The sequence below is a fragment of the Dipteris shenzhenensis genome, chromosome 12, assembly GCF_047967505.1.
Source record: "Dipteris shenzhenensis isolate YYH24624 ecotype China chromosome 12, Dip_SZ_1.0, whole genome shotgun sequence".
Lineage (NCBI taxonomy): Eukaryota > Viridiplantae > Streptophyta > Polypodiopsida > Gleicheniales > Dipteridaceae > Dipteris > Dipteris shenzhenensis.
The window spans coordinates 26,814,785-26,831,840 of record NC_141607.1 but is presented as its reverse complement, the minus strand read 5'-3'; the positions used below and the strand labels follow the sequence as shown (position 1 = coordinate 26,831,840).

At 51.7% G+C, this 17,056-nt stretch overlaps 1 protein-coding gene across 2 annotated transcripts in view; it reads left to right on the top strand.

Moving 5' to 3' along the window:
• Positions 1-17,056, top strand: part of LOC147896043 (Rubisco methyltransferase family protein) — a 45,844-nt gene that overhangs the window by 10,371 nt on the left and 18,417 nt on the right. For both annotated transcript variants that reach the window (XM_087382541.1, XM_087382540.1), the window contains exons 7-8: positions 656-740; positions 858-944. In XM_087382541.1, the coding sequence (XP_087238667.1) occupies positions 656-740; positions 858-944 (172 nt within the window). The remainder of the gene's footprint in view (positions 1-655; positions 741-857; positions 945-17,056) is intronic.

The following is a 17,056-nucleotide window of genomic DNA, read 5'->3' as shown; positions in this document are numbered from 1 at the left end:
ATTAGGCTGTGTTTATACAGATTTACGTTATCTCATCTATCTCTGTCTCACGTGTGAACTTTTTGGTCAAAGATTGCTTCCGCTATAGTGCATTACATGCGTCACAAATTATCTCACAACTGTAGAATTGTAGGACTTAAATCTCTCCTGCTTCTGCTGCTTTTTCTACATGTGTTTTCTTCCTCTCCTAACCCTTCCCCTCATTAGCATTTCCTTCCCCTTTTCATCCCCCACGTTCTGCTATCTAGTTCTTCTCCAAATCTGCTCCAACCCCTTGCTTACATTTATATCAGAGCCCTTTATTGGGTTTAATTTCAGAAAGTGTGTCTACTAGTATAACAAATAATCTTTTGTATGTTGCAAATAAGGTAAGGACTGTTCGTGTTAAGGATTCATTGACTGCAGCTGCATATTTGTGATAACATCAAGCAAATGAGATATTAAAGTCATAGTTGCCTAGATATAACTAAATTAATACTGTATTTATCAAGGATTATACCTTGCTACTTGTTGAAAACGTACATCTCCTGCATGCATTAATTTTAGCTAGAGTCATTCTCCTATTCAGGTTTGAGTGCCTATGTATATCAGGTCAATCTATTACGTCAAATATGCCGTGTATTTGTCCATAAAGTACTCATTCAGTGGTTTGCAGGTGTGGCCCTCAAGCAAATGCCAGGCTGCTACTGAATTATGGTTTTGTTGATGAAGACAATCCTTACGATCGATTGTCAGTGGAGGTGACCCATTTATCTTAAACAAATACAAGGCTGCTGTTTTGAAAGTTTTATACTATCATTTCAATTAATGTCTCAGCATTCGATATGGTTTGGTTGCTTTATTCTTGTTGTACAAAGGTAGCACTGGACACACATGATCCTCTATATCAAGACAAACGGTTGATAGCCCAAAGGAACAACAGATTAGCAATCCAGACTTTTCAGGTATAAATATTTTAAAACAAATTTCATTGGGCTTTTTCAAGCATGCACGCTAAAGTATGAAAATGATGTGCCAACTTAAACAGTTGTGGTTAATTGTACATTCGGATCACCTTTTCTTTCGTAGTAGCTTTATGTGTGCAAATCTGCCCTTCATTTTTGAAGGAGAAAGATATGTTAAGCTTTCGTATTTGTGCTATATGTGTACTCCAATGCATATGTGTGTGGCTATACCACAAAATGCTTACCCCAATTTAGTGTGTGTGTGTGTGTGTGTGTGTGTGAACACTATATATGCGATCATAGGATACTGTCTACATACATACATATGTACAATGGATGTATCCAATACTTCGTGTATGTGAAGACTAGATATGCATTCATAGTATACTATCTACATATATACATATGTACAACTGTCACGGGTAAGCTCCTACAAGCCCTCCTCCCCTCGCCATCGCGTCTACCTCCCCTATCTCCCTCTTCCGCCCGTCGCCTCGCCTCGCCATCGCCTCTCTTCTCTCCCCCCAACCCCCGCCCCTCGCGTGCGTCTGCTTCTCCCTCTCCGTCGCCATCTCCTGTTCGAGCTCGCACTAGCCACCTCTCCCCCCCGTTCAGGGCCTCGCCACGCGCAGAGTCTCCTTCAGTACGCCGCTGCCGCTGCCGCCGCCGCCTGCTCATAGCTCAGGGCCTCCCCCCCGTCCAGCTGCTCGAAGCCGCCCAACTGCTCACTGCTTCGCCCAGGTGTTCGAGGTCCCAGTTCGCTGCAGTGCGTGCGGCAGTCCGTCTGCTGCCTCGACGACATCTCCCCCTGGCGTGGCCTTGCTCGGTTGCTGGAGTCGCATCTTTGTGAGCCTCGTTCCCTCATCCACCCCCAGGCTCCACCCCTCGTCTAGCTCTCCTTTTCGGTGGCAGCCTCTTCCTCATTGGAGTTCTCGCAGTTTGTCTCTGCGGTATGGCGGCCCCCTGCCCGGAACCGGAGGCCCAGTCGGACCCCCCCTCTCCAGAAGCCTACCGCGTGATTCTGACAGAGCAGCAATCTTCCCTGGTAAAACAGGCTGCCAATGACTTTGCCCACACGTCAGTTTATGGCAGAGTCATTGGACACTCTCTCTCTAGGCCAGCCATCAGGGATTGGCTACAATCCACCCTTTTGCTAGAGGATAGCCACATCGAGGAGGTGGCCCTTATGGGAAGGGGCATCTTCTGGCTTAAACTCTCCACTGCGAAAGCTGCGAGCAACCTGATTGCTGGTTCCCCCACATCTGTGGATGGAAAGATCATCATGATAGTCCCTTGGTACCAAGGATTCAGCGCAGCGGACTTTGATGCTCGTCTCCGCATACCTCGCCACCCAGTGACGCTAGTATTTCCAGGCCTTGCTGTTGAGTTGCGACCGATAGTCAGGGACCTGGGTTCCCACTTTGGCTGGGTGATGCATGACACTTTTGTCGACGCGGTTGCTGCGGCAGGAGCTCCCAGAGTCCGTGTGGCTGTGGTAGATCCTGCGTCCCTCCCTGCAGAGATCGAGGTTGTGACAGATGCTGGCAGCATTACTCCGAGCATGGTGGTCACAGGACAGCCAGGCAAGTGCCTGCGTTGTCATGGCTTTGGGCACCTGGCTGCTGCTTGCCCGCGCTTCTCCAGCCTCTCGCGCCCCCTCCCCCGCAGCCCCCTCCCCCTCCCTCCAGGCAGCCACGCCAGGCAGAGCAGAGGCAACAGGAGTCCGGTCCAGAGGTGGTTGGTGGCTGGACCGAGGTCAGAAGGAAAAGGGGAAAGAATAAGAAGACTTCTGACAAAGGCAAGGAGGCAGAGGTAACCCAACCTGCAGCAGTGCCTCAGAGACCTGACAGGCAGCCGCCCCAAGGTCTAGGGAGAGCTTCTTCTTCGTCTGTTACCCGCCCCCCGTAGCTTCAGGTCCCCCTCTCTCCCTGTTCCCAGCCCCCCCTCACCCAGTCCCAGCCCCTACCCCAGCCGCAGTCCCCTTCTTCCGCCCCTCAGCCTCAACCCCCGCCTCTTCCCCCTCAGCCCCAGCCCCAGCCCCAGCCCCCCTCCCCCCCGCCCCTCTCAGCTCTCCCGCAGTGTCAGCTTCATCGGTGGTATCTCAGCCGCGTGCAACCCCTACTCTCCCACCTCCGTCTCCCCTGCTAGTCGCTTCAGTGGAGTCAGTGTCGCCTACCCCGCAGCCTCCTCCCCCCTCCTCACCCCAGGCAGGGCACCCCGAGACTGCACCACCCCAGGAGCAGCCTTCCTTGTCTGCTAGCCCGGCCCCCTCAGTTGCAGATTCTGGCGGGCCTCGGCTCCAGGAGAGAGAGCTCCCTCGCGACTTCTACAGGTCCGGTCCCTGGGATTACTTGGATGTGGCCGACCTCAGGACCTTCCCAGCTTGCCTCGACATCAGTATCTTCCTGCTCCGCAAAGGGGCGGATGGGAAGATCGCAGCCTTGGCCCCGAGGGATGGACCCAGCTTTGCCTTCACTTTTCTCAGCGATGGCACCGAGAGTTGGACAGACGACTCGGTCTGGGAGGCTCTCAGAGAGCAGACACACGCTCAGATTTGCTCCTGGATAGGCCCGACAGGTGGACAGCTTCTCGAGACCGAGTGGTCCGAGGGTGACGTGCGCCTGTGGTGGCGATGTGTCGCCAAGCGTTTCAGATAGATTGTGATCCTCAGGCCCCCTCTGCCTTGGCCCCTCCCACAGGATGTCATAGTCTGGACAGCACAGAAACTTCGCGCCTTTCGCGCCTTCTACGGGATGACAACCTCAGAGATCTCGAGCTGGCTCGAGAAAGCGTTCGTCCATGGCACCAAAGGCCTCATGCCTTTGCTAAAAGTTTTGAAGAACGGGCAGGATGACCCCGCCTCCCCCTCAAAACCCTCACAGAAGCGTCTGCGCCTTCATTCCGAACTACCACCCTCTTCATCGACCTCGGCTGCGAGCAGACAGTTGTTCGCAGCCTACCAGTCCTCACCATGAGCTTACACTTTGTTTCCTGGAATGTGAACTTGTTTCATTCTTCTGGCACCCGTGGTCCTAGGAAGCTTATCTTGAGACAGGAACTTCAACCAGCAGTGATTGGTCTCTTGGATATGCTCCTGCTCCAGGAGCATAAGCTTTCAGTGGCTCATACTAGTAGTTGCGGGAAGATCCTCTCTGGGCGCTCTCACACTTATTGGGAGCCCTCGATCGGCGAACAGGGGAGGAGTGGCGGTGTCTGCACGTCCGTCTGCGAGTCGATTGCCCAGGGAGTTTTTGACCATGGTACGTTGATCCCAGGCCGTGCGCTGTGGGTTGGCCTAGAGTTGGAGGGCTCCAGAATAGGAGTCCTCAACATTTATGCACCCACAGATCTCTGACGCAGAGCCATCTTCTGGAGGACACTTACAGAGCTTCTCCCAGACATGGATTCGTGGATTGTTGGAGGTGACTTCAAGAATCTTGAGACCTTGGAGGACCAACAGGGCAGAGGACCAAAGTTTACAGGTATAGCTCAGGCAGAGCAGACCGCTTGGGACTCCTTTCTCTTTGCGACAAGAGGGAGGGACAGCTGGAGAGACCCTGCCTTCCGCCGATGGCAAGGGAGCTTGGACTTCTCGTGGGGTTTCCGCAGGGAAGGGGGCAGACTCCTGGAGAGATTGGGCAGATTTTATGTCAGTGATTGGGCCATCAGCAGAGGTGGTCAGGTGGGTGTAGTGCCAGGGACGACGCTCTCCGACCACGTGCCAGTGCTCTTGACACTAGACTCGGCAGCTTAGTCCCTTGCCCCGTGTTCGTGCAGGATTCCTGATTCCATCTTTTCTAGGGAGGAGGTGCGCAGTCGTATCAGTAGCCTTTGGGACAGAGATTGGGGCGAGTGCGTGGATCTGGCAGAGTCGGTGGCTCAGGCCCTGCAGGAGTCCAGCCAGATTTGCCAGCTAGCAGCCCTTCAGGTTCGTCAGGAGTGGTGGGGCAAAGAAAGAGCTCTTCGTAGGGACCTCGCCTCCATTCAGCGGCTCCAGCAGGCAGCTCCGGGGTCGGAGGAGCTTCGGATCCAGGCCCTTCGAGCCAGAGCCCTTCTTGAGGAGACTCTCCAGCATCGCTCGGAGTTTTCTTATCACGCCTCCCTTTTCACTGGGCTAGGAAGGGCGACAGGATGAGCAGAGAGTTCTTCAGGACGCATGGTCAGAGGGCGGCAGGTGACCAGATCCGGAGTCTTAGGACAACGGAGGGCCACATCATTACCGACCAGGAGGAGGTCATGGGGTTGGCTACCGACTTCTATAGGACTCTTTTCCAGCAGGAGCAGCTTGCCCCCCGTACCAGACGTTCCCGCGAGGAGGTGTGGAGGCACACTCCGGCCCTTGTTCAGCCCAGCATGCAGACGACGCTGATGGCACCGTTTACCACCGTCGAGATGCAGGAGGCTTTGATGGCTATCGATGGGCAGAAATGCCCTGGTGAGGATGGGCTCTCTAGAGCTTTCTTTACTTCATTCTGGGATCAGATCCATCAGCTCCTCCTTGCAGCTCTCCAGAAGATTTTCAGCAGCGGACATATGCCAGAGAGCCTGTCTTCGGGATTGATCTGCCTCATCTCGAAGGGGGGAGATCGGCAGGAGATCCGTCAGTGGCGCCCGATCACTCTCCTCACCACTGCCTATAAAATCCTTGCCAAAATGATCAGCGCCAGAGTTCGGCCACTACTTCCTGACCTCATCCATGACACTTAGACAGGCTTTGTCTAGGATCGCAGTATTCTGGATAATGTCTTCACCTTCTCAGAGGCGACGGAGTGGGCTCAGCACAGCGGGTTTCACTTAGCCATCCTACTTCTCGACTTTGAGAAGGCTTACGATCGAGTGGACTGGTCCTTCCTGGAGGGTACTTTGGAGGGATTTGGATTCCCAGTGGGATGGATTAAGGGTATCTCAGCGTTATACAGGACAGCTTCCAGCAGGGTCATCATCGGCGGCAGGATGGGAGAGCGATTTCGATTGGAGAGATCAGTGCGTCAGGGTTGCCCACTTGCTCCTTACCTGTTTCTCTTCTTCGCCGAGGCGATGACGCACTATCTTCGTGCGAGGTCGACAGGGATTCGGGGTGTTCGCCTTTCCATTAGGGAGGACACTGAGCTCCTGGACTCGGAGTATGCATATGACACGGCGCTGTATGTTCAGGATGATGAGATGACGCTGGAGAGGGTGAGGCTGGCCTTAGAGGTCTTTTGTTCGGCAGTTGGTGCGAAAATCAACTGGAACAAATCAGTTGGTTTTCTCACAGACCCTGGGGCTTGCTCACAGTGGGGGAGGCTTTTGGATTTTAGATGGATTCCGCGGGGGCAGACTACTAGATATCTCGGTTTTCAGGTCGGCCTGGACATCACGCCAGCTCAGCAGTTTCTCCCAGTGCTAGATTCCATTCGACGGAAGCTGGCTTTTTGGAGCACTGCTAAGCTCTCTCTTGCAGGTCGTGCCCTTGTGGTCAATCAGGTTCTCTTGGCCACGGCCTGGTATGTGGCCTCTTGTTGGTGCTTCTCGCGATCTTGCATGGCACAGCTCAGGAGGATGGTTCGGAATTTCCTGTGGTCCGAAGGGGATGGTCTCAGAGATACCAGAGCCAGGGTAGCCTGGCAGACAGTCATTCTTCCGCAGGCGGAGGGTGGCTTGGGGGTCATTGATCCAGAGCTCCAGAGCTCCAGAGTCAGGCCCTGCTGGGCAAGTTAGTTATCCACGGTTTGACCCCGGGGGGGGCAAACGTGGAAGATGCTACTTCAGCAGGAGATCAGTTCTTGCACCCGCGCCGAGGAGGAGAGTGGCTACCGTCCCTCAGGTGGATCTTCACCTCTGCACCGCTTACCCACCCTCGTTCCCCGCTCATTCGTAGCCTGCTCACGGTTTGGAGGCGACTTCGTCTCAGCCTCATTCAGTCGCCTCCTAGCAGTCAAGAGGAGATCGACCGCCAGCCGCTCATCTGGAACGGTCAGGTCAGAGATGTCTCGGGCCTTCAGCTGGGGGAGAGGTTGCATATCTCGTGGGATGGTTGGATGCAGGGGCCCGCTCGGTCCCTTCGAGTTTGGAGGGACACTTACAGACACTTGGAGACTGCTGCACTAGCAGCCGCAGCCGGGGGCGTCTGTGGAGCTCAGGCGAGGCGTACAGAGATAGATGGAGCGATTCCTTCCGGATGGATGGCACCACCGGAGATTCAGACCCTCATGCCTGGTGATGCCCGTTGGCTTGGACAGTTCACCCCCCGTGGCATCCCACTGGTTGTTGCACGTCGGCTAGACGACACCTCTGTCTCCTTCGCCGTTTTGGGGGACGACCGACTCAGGAGAGAGGGTGCGCTCATCGACCCCCTTCTCTCGTGGCAGAGGGTTCGTGTCGTAGGCCTCGTGGGGAAGGTTTGGCAGGTCAATCCTAGAGTAGAGCAGGATCAGCTGCAATTGTGGCGTCTCTGGCTTTGGGAGGGGCGGGCCCTTTCTGAGCTTGATTGGGACCCAGGAGAGTGGAGATGGCCAGAGGTTGTGGCAGACCAGGGGCCGACCCCTTTCTTCGCTTACAGTACGAAACTCGGCAGGAGCGTTCTCGGGAGGATGCAGAGCAAACCGCCCACCCAGCGGCCCAGTTGGTATGCTCAGGGTATTTCCAGGCTATTTCTGCAGGCCTTCTGGAAGGCCTTGTGGGAGAGTTGGCGGCCGCAGAAGATTTCCTACTTCCTTTGGCTACTTGCCCACAAGGGACTTCCAGTGGGGAGCTGGTTGCGGCAGTTTGGTCAGGAAGGACTCTGTCAGATTTGTCACATGAGGACGAGGAGTCACCAAAGCACTGCCTATGGAGCTGCACTCGCGCCCAGGAAGTGTGGAGGTGGGCCTTCGGGATCCTTACTCGTGCAGCACCGGAGTTAGGTTTGATCACTTGGGGCGCGTTCTGCTGGTGCAGCACCACACCTAGCTATCATTAGTTGTTCGAGGTAGGCCCGCAGGACCCTATGTTCCTCATCACACAGGGGACTTGGGGGCCGCTTGAGGGCATCCCGCAGCACTTGGCAGAGGTGGACACAGGATCTCAGGTGAGGCAGCCAGTCTGGGAGATTATTAGCAGCATCGTTGGATGGCACATTTGGACCTCGCGCTGCGCGCAGATCCTCGGAGGTACCTCCCCCTCGACTGCCCAGGTCATAGCCGACATCTGGAGCGAGATTATCCACACGCTCAGAGGTCATTGGGACCAGATCCAGGGGGGACTCCCGGGCCGGCCGGGAGAAGCGGAGACGTTTCCTCCGAGATTGGGACACGCAGGGCCTCTTCTTCGAGCATACATCTCAAGGCCTTCAGTGGCGCTACTCACTGCCTCTCTGGCTGTTTATTCACACCCGCCTGATCCCTCCGTGAGAGAGAGCCTTTTTTGATTCCTCTTAGGGCTGCGTCCGATTTGTTGACGCAGCCCCGTCAGCTGCAAAACTGACCCCATGTATTCTTGTTTTTTCGAAGTAATATAATCAGCACTGTTTTTTCGGAAAAAAAAAACTGTCACGGGTATCTGCAGCTCATGGACATGCTGGCTACTGCCAGTGCAGCTGCCACGTCAACTACCACACAGGCAGACACATCAGTAGGCAGGCATGCGTCAGGATGCCCTGCCAGCACAGCGCCACATCAGTGACACATCAGCACTGTGGTAGGGTTGGTTTGCTGGTGGGCCAGCAGCAGGGATCTGGTCAGGGTTTCCCCCTTGACCAGGTTTGTCAGTTCCAGGCCCAAAGGGGGCCTATAAAAAGGTAGCCCCTGGGCCTCATTTAGCATCCCATCTTCAGTGAAGTTTTGGGGCTTCACCACCTCAGCCAGCAGCAGGGGATCAGCCAGGACCAGGGCAGGACAAGAGCAGCAGATCAGCCTCCTCGCTGCCATCAATCCAGGCCATCTTCAGGACCTGGTTCAGTCAGGACAGTAGCAGTTAAGATCTGCATCAGAGGAGTCCATTCCCTCCATCAGCAATCAGTTCAGCAGTGAGGGTTTAGTCCCTCCTACAGTAATTTTCCTCCTCTTTTGTAGTGAGGGCTCATCCCCTGCATATAGTACTTAGTCCTTTCCGTTATTTACAGTTGTATTCAGCCCTTTGGGAAAGGCATTATTTCAATTATTTTTCCTCTTTGTAGGCCGGGAGTCCTACCCACACAAGAGTAATGGGTGTCATTGAGGATCCCTTGAACTAATGGTAAATATTACTCCCATCTGGACTGTGCATCTACTACATAGCACTTTAGAATGTCGAATGAAAGCTGGTTATAGGCTTCTGACTGGCCATCCGACTGCAGATGGAAAGCTGCTGCAAAAGCTAAGCTTTGTACCAAAGTGGTCGAACAGGGCTCTCCAAAACTGACTAGTCAATTTAAAATCCCTATCTGGTGCAATGATACGCAGCAAACCACACATCAGATATCACCATCTGAGGAAAAGTCGAGCTGTATCCTATCCATCAGTGGTACCCTTGCAAAGAGTAAGCATGACAAATTTGCTAAATCTGTCCACAATGGTCAGGCAGATGGTATTCCTGGAACCAATGGCCGGTGGAAGGTCTGTGACAAAATCCATGCTACTTGAAAGGCTGATTTGGAATCTTAAGGTATTGAAGTAGTCTTGGCAACCTCCCATGGGATACCTTCACTTGCTGGCATATTTGGCAATGACACATACTGGGGGCATCACTGCATAAATGAGGCTAGAAAGATTTGCACGCGATCTTCTTGAGAGTGCTTGCAACCCCTCTGTGTCCTCTAATTGTGGAATCGTGCATGTCATGGAGTATGGTGGCATGGAATTGGGGGTAGCACACAAAGGCGTCCTCTAAAAACCCACTACTCATCATGTGTAGCATAATTGGCTGGCTGGTTATCAAGCATGAACTTGTTTCAATGCACGTGAAAATTTGGATCGGTATGGTATTGGTTGTGCATCTCTTCAAGAAAAGACTTCTAAACTATGGATATGAAGGTGATTTATGCCCCGTCTACTGAGAGCATCAGCAACAACATTCTTTGACCTGGGGTGGTACTCATTCATTCCGCCGAACTGCTGAAAAATTTGGCTCTATTGAATATGGCAATCAAACCACCGGGCTACTGGCATAGTCTGAAGCCATCTAAATGCCTGATGATCTGTTCAAACAATGAAATCCTATCCATAATGAAAATGTTTCCATGTTTTTAAGGCATGGATTGTTGCACGGAGGTCCTTATCATAGATTGAATACTTGGTCTTGGCCATAATCAATTTACATCCCTCGAATGCAACTAAATGGTCGTTTGCTCCAGGATTGCTCCAATTATAGTTGGGAGAAGGCTGAAGTAGCCAGCAGGACTTCAGAGTGAATGGGGCTCAAGGAGGTCTGGAAAACCCTTAGGAGTGCAAGAGTATGAGGCTGAAGGAGCAAAGGGAGTGCAAGCTGAAATTGGAGGCCAAAACACAGGTAGAAACAGCAAAAGGAAGATGGTGGGGGGTGGTTGTCTAAAACGTCCTGTTTCAGAGTTCTGAAACCCGTTTCAGCCAGGCTGAATCGTTTCAAACAGCCGTTTCAGAAGTCTGAAACGTTTCAGACCTGAAACATCATTTCAGGCATGGGACTTCTCTGAAACGGCGTTTCAGGACAAGCTGGGCCCTGAAACGTGTTTCAGCGTAACTATGGCTCCGATGGCATAGTCATTGGCATCGGTCCAAACATCAAAGGGCTGATCCCATTGTGCCAATGCAAGACACGGAGCTGTGGTGACTAGTTCCATCAATTGAGCAAAGGCTGAAAGGGCTACTGGAGTAAAGGTAATGGGCTGCTTCGTGGCTTCAATCCGTGTAAAAGATTGATGATTGGTACCGCAAATTTTGCCAAGTTGTTGATGTGCATATAGAATGCCTAGCGAATGCCATGAACATGCGGACCTATTGAGCTGTAGTAGGCACCTCCCACTCCACTTTCTTTCACTTTGGCTGCATCCAAGGGAACACTTGTCGAAGTGATGATGTATCCCAAGTAATGTACTTCTTTAAAAAAAGAAATTGCTCTTCTTGGGATTGACGTATATCTGGTTGTCCTTCAAAAGCTAAAGAACCCTATCGAAGATGCATCACATGTTGTGTGGGATCCTTGGAAAAAATGAGAACATGCGTTGTGATCTAAAAAAACAAAGACACTTTTACCTATAAGAGGTTTAGAAATCCGCATCATCATGCGGGTGAGTGTCGTTGGTGCCCCTGTGAAACCAAAGGGCATCACCAATGAAGTTGTAATGGGCCTTCTCCATGCAAAAGGCCGACTTTGGGATTCTTCGAAGCAATCTTTGAGAACATCATGACCCCGTTCAGACTCTCCAAAATATGGTCGATCCTCGATATGGGAAACCTACTCTTCATTGTTAGCTTGTTTAGTGCGTGGTAATCCGCACACATCTTGTTTGTGCTATCCTTCTTCTTGACGAAGATGATCAGCGCTGTGTATGGAGAATTAATGGGGAGCCTCTGTGCAACAACTTCTCTAACTGTGTCTCAAGCTCCTCCTCCAACTTCTTACTGAGATGGTAAGGATGTTTGCTAGGGGGTGATGATCCAAGAATCAACTCAATTCGCGTGGTCCTATCGCCGAACTGGAGGTGAGGATGGAGAAAGACTTGACGTGAGAAAATTGTTTTTGGAACTGTTGTAGTAATGCTTTCTATTGGGGCCCCTGAATGGAGTGGCTGTAGTGGTCAAGTTGACATAAACCATGTATGCTTAACCTCCTCGGCGGATCTCTCGAGCTTTTTGAAATGCTTAAATCAAAGGGCGAGGAAGAGTATCCTTGAGCCAAGTAATGAACTTACGCCCGTGGCCTGAGATTTTGAGATCCAAGCCTTGGTGCTGGTAGTCAGGTCAAACCTCAAATTGGTGCGACCATCATGCTCCCAAGATGATATTCGCTGCTTGAGTTGGTGTGACCCTGAGTGGTCGGTTGTCTACCCACCCTGAGATCTTTAGAGTAGCTAAAGTAACCTCCATGTTGCTCTCTGTTTGCTATCCCGTGAATGCGCTATTTAAGGAAATGGTATTTGAGTCAATCGGGCCTGCTTGGCTGCTTTGGTGGAGATGATGTACTTTGATCTCCCCACCTATTTGGCCATGGAACTGAAAAATATGGTGGGAAATGTGTGAGGCTCCCCCTTTTGCTGATCTTCAATCTCCTAGATGACCACTGATGTCGTCTTTGTGGGAGTTAAAACTGTGGATGGACCACTTGACATGGCTCCTTTTGTGGGCAATCTTGCTTCTTGTGACCCTACAATGGTTCTCCTTGCGTAGGTCGCTCGGGTAGCTCTTGCTATCCTTTGTCATTTAATGCTTCTTCTGCTGCCCATTGGCGAACTTCTTCCCACCATCTCCTACGTGGAGTCTTGGAGCTTCTTGCTGTTGCCTAGCTTGGATCCTTAACCCTTGTGCATGAGCTTGAAATTCTGGGCAAGCTCGTATGCACTCTCATAATCCCGTGGCTTGAAATTTCGAACATGCCATTCAATATCTGTACGCAACCCGTGGAGAAACTTACCCTGTGTTCCTCCTGTTGCAATTGTATGGACACTTGTGTAGACCTATTGGTATAATGGTTCATTGTCTTGGTATCCCCCTTGTGCATCTCGAAGAAATGACTTGTCCAAATATTGAATGACAAGAATTGTGTCTTGATATCTTCATGAACTCCGTCCACTCATAATGAGGTGTGTCTAGGTTTGCATCATAACAGTCCTTTTGCCACTTGTGCCTCTAGGTGACCGCCTTGCCTGTGAGGTGCATTGATGCGTCCTCTCGTTGTCTTTTGTAGGCAAAACTGAAAAATTGCTCTTGAACTAGTTGAGCCAAGAAATCAATACTAAAGGTTCGTCTTATCATCATACTAAAGAAGATTGAACTTCTTGGGGAAGAAACTTTGATGAGTTGCGGAGCTCTCTTCCTTTCCTCATCTCCATATGGTCAATTAGAAGAGGTTGGCCCCTTTCTTCCTTCGCCTCTTGAGCTGTGTGCTTTCTGAGCTCCTTGGCTTGTTGAGCCTTGCGATCACACTCTTCTTTGCCTCCCGAGCCGCTCTCTCGCGCTCTCTGGGAGTCTACTCACTATGCAAGCAAAGAGACTCTATGACTACTGTTGCTGCATCTTGCAATGAAGGAGACAAGGGGCAGATTGGAGGAGGGAGAGATAGGAAGAGAGAGAAGGAGAGAAGAGTGAGGAAAGGGGAAAGAGGGAGAGGAAGAGAGACATTCGGAGAGAAGGGAGAAGGAAAGAGAGAAAGATAGAGATTGGGAGAGAGATGTAGGCAGCAAGGAGGTGGGAGTAGATAGGATTAGATGTCACATCAAAAAGTGTACAAATAGGGGTGGATGGGGACTTATATAGTCCCTCAACATTTCCCACCTAAGAGGCCTCTAAAGGTCCTCTAAATTGGCCCCTTTCCCCTCCTTCATTACAGCCATCCCTTTCCCATTGAATTTTGCTCTCAAAATTTCACAGCATGGATGTCCAAAAAGTGCAACAAGCAGCAACTACTAATCAGCCCAGTAGGAGATGGGGGTTGTCACGGGGACGTGAAAAGTGAGGTAAAGTACTTTGTAACTCAACCCACGCTTAAACCGGGGTTAATTGTGGTTAAGTCAAGTAATGGTTTGGCCGTGAGAGACTGGCTAGAGGAAGCACACACTTCCTAGAAGTTCCTGGTCTAAAAGTTGGGCCCAAGGACTACTGCTGCTGCTTCGTGCACTTGGATTGTTGCTCCAAGTGATGCCTTATGAGCCCCAGAAGGGGCCCACCCGCATTCAATGGTGAGGTCGCCTCCTCGAAAAGAGTGAATTACCTCAGTCATCCTATCCGAGAGAAAAGCCCGTCTCTTATGTTGTGTCAGATGTCGGTGTTAGAAATTACCCAACAAAGGGTACCCACAGCGGAAGACTGATAGTTTTGCCCAGGAGCTCACACAGTGTGGTGTGGGGTGTGGAATGACAAACTTCTTAACTTATGTGCATAGATGTGCGAGCCAGTAAATAGACAATGGTCAAAAACAAATATAGAAGCAACTCTTTATATTTCCGTCCATCCACAAAGTAGGACAAGATACAAGACCAAAAGGTTCTCCTACTAGATGTCAAGCACTTCTGGATCTCTGAGCCCGCGTGCTCCACCTCGAGCAAATGTAGACTCTCTGTCTAGAGTGATCCTCTCCACCTTGCTGTCCGGAACCTCAGCCTAGGTGGGCAGCCCTTCTCAACTTAGTCTGTAGCTTCTCTGTACCTCCTTCACCTCCTGGATATAGGCCCAAGGTAGGTCTAGTGCTGCTCCTATCTGTTGGCTGAAGTGCTGCTCCAGATGATGTAGAATGAGGGCATGGAAGCCCTCCTTTTATAGGGCATAAGGCCCCCTTGAATGGACAGACCAGCCAGCCTCATCCTGGCCGACCAGTCTGCTTGCTGGCCGACCTGGTTGGCTGGTCCAACCAGCCCTATATAAGGGCCTTTGGCAGCCCCTTTTGGGCTGCTTTCTTTGCCCATTTGTCATGTGCACGGATCGGTATCTGACGTGTACTAGGTACACAGAACTAGCTCAGGTTAGCCTGGGGAGGCTTAGAGCTAGGCAGGCTTGATTCTCGGGTTGAGTGGCAAGGGTACGAACTATTTATAGGTCTTCGCTATTTTTGGCGCTCGGGGCCCGAGTCTATAAAAGAGGCCCAGGGGGTTCAGTTCTGAGCGGGCAGTTGGGAGCAAGTCTCGTTCCCAGGTGCTAGGTCTGATCCTGGATTGTGTCGCGGACGCGCGCCTGCATCTTAGCGTAGCCCAAGGCCCAGTGGCAGATCCAGGGCTTCACAGCGCCACCTGGTGGTATGGGACACCAGGCTGGTTTGGGATCTGATTGGGAGTTCGTGCCAGTAGCTCAGCTCGTGGCTCGGGGGGACATCTTCTGATTCGGGATCACATCCCGTAGATGTCACGGTTGGGTGGTGAGCAGCCTGCTCAGTTCTGATGTTGTGTGTGGTTATTTTGCAGATCAGGGGTTTCAGGAGTGCTGGGACGTGTCAGTTGGTATCAGAGCCAACTCCTGAGGTAGGAACTTCTGATGCGAGAAATTTGACGGATTTCTCTTCCAGGTATGCCCTAAAATTCGAGATTTCCTGCTGCGTATTTGCTGTCTACCTGGGGTAGAAGGGGTGAGGAAATATCTGGAAAAGGAAGAAGAAGAGGAGTGAAATAGAATCGAAAATTCTGAAGGCTACAGAGAGAAGTCTGAGGGAGGAGAAGGAGAGCAGAAAGGAAGGAGCGTAGGGCAGGAAATTGACAGCCTAGGAGTAGAGTATGCGGGGAGTAGAAGAGGCGAGGCTGTAGGGGTAGGACAGCCTGCGCAACAGGCTGACCACAGCCTGCGCAACAGGCTGCGAACAGCCTGCCTAGGGCTGCGTGCAGCCTGCGCAGGAAGAAGGGCAGGGGGAAGGTGCTTTTTTGCGAAAAAGCACCCCTCCAAAGTTGGAGGGGCTCAGGTGCTTTTTTCGTAAAAGCACCCCTCCAAAGCTGGAGGGGCTCAGCCTTCTTTGGAAGCCTAGCTTCCAAATTAGGCCGCCCTGCACCCTATATAGGTAGGGGCTGGGAGCTAGGCAACCCACAAGCAGCCCCAGTTTCGAGATCTTACCTTGAGATCTGAGCCAGCCCGCCTCGCCCTTCAGCTTCGACCAGCTCCTCTGCTGCAGCCCCTGCCTGCGTCAGCCCAGCGCTGCTCCCAAGGCTCCCGTACCAGCCCGTACAGCTGCAGCTACAGCCGTACAGCCTGTACGGACTGTACTGTCACCTTCGGTACCTGCTGCTGCTCCGTACAGCAGCTGCGCCTGCACCTACAGCCACCGTACGGACTGCGTCAGCAGCCGTACAGGCCACGTCAGCAGTCCGTACAGCCTCCACCATTGACTGCGCATCCGGTTGCAGATTCGGGGAGGCAACAGGGTTCGTGGTCTTCCAGATTTCAGCATCCTTTCTGTCAGATTTATCTGGACGGTTTTCTTCTACTCCATCTCCCTCCGTGCTCCGTTTCAGTTATTTATTTCTCTCAGCCTGTAATCGAGTTAGTATTCAGCCATGTCTGATGCTCCGAATCCCGAGTTCACTATGGGAGAGCAGGAATTAGATTACACTCCAGTGGGGGAGGATGATCAGGGTCTCTATGACGACCTGATCACTAAGAAAGCCTTCAGTGAGTTCACGACTGCTCTAGATGGTAAATTTGAGCAGGTCAACGCTAATCAATCGGGGTTGACACAGCAACTCCAAGGGATACAAGCTACCTTGACTCTTCTGGCTAGCACGGTTCAGGCACTCACGCATGTGGATGCCATGGCCTCCGTGCTAGGCCCGAATATCACTCCGGATCCCTTTCCAGGTGACCAGAAATCAAGAACAAAGGAGGTGGTTGACACTTGGCTGCACAAGTGGCAAGTTCACTTCCAATTTCACCCCTATCCAGACGAGAAAAAGATTCAGCTAGCAGCAGGGTTTATGTCAGGTAAAGCCTTGCTTTGGTGGAAAGAACTCCAGCCTAAGCCTGACACTTGGACAGAATTTGAGGGTATCTTCAGGAAGGAGTTCCTGAAGAAGGAAGATGATTATGATATCGTCGGCAAGCTCAAAGCCCTCGATATGTCAAAGTTGAATTTAACTTTTGAAGTGTATCTTCAGAGATTTAGGGATCTGCAAACCAGGGCCACCAAAATGGATCCTGTAACCTTGTTAGGTTTTTTCGTGGATGGTTTGCCAGACTCCTATAAGTTACAGATTAAGAATAACAAGTGCACAACATTACAGGAGGCCATGACATATGCACGCATATATGATGATACCATGGCCGGTATTAAAACAACCACAGTTACCGAGACCAGCGGAAAGAACAAACGCAAGTTCTTTCAGCATGCGACTGGTATTGGGGAGACGAAGTCTACGGACAACGCCTCCAAGAAAAGCTTAACTCCTGCGAAGAATGGTAAGGCCCGTTTCCTTCGCACTCTCAGGCTCAAGAAAGAGGGCCGGTGTTTTTATTGCGAGGAGCGGGGCCACACGAAGAATGAGTGTCCTAAGCGGAAGAACCAGAAATTGG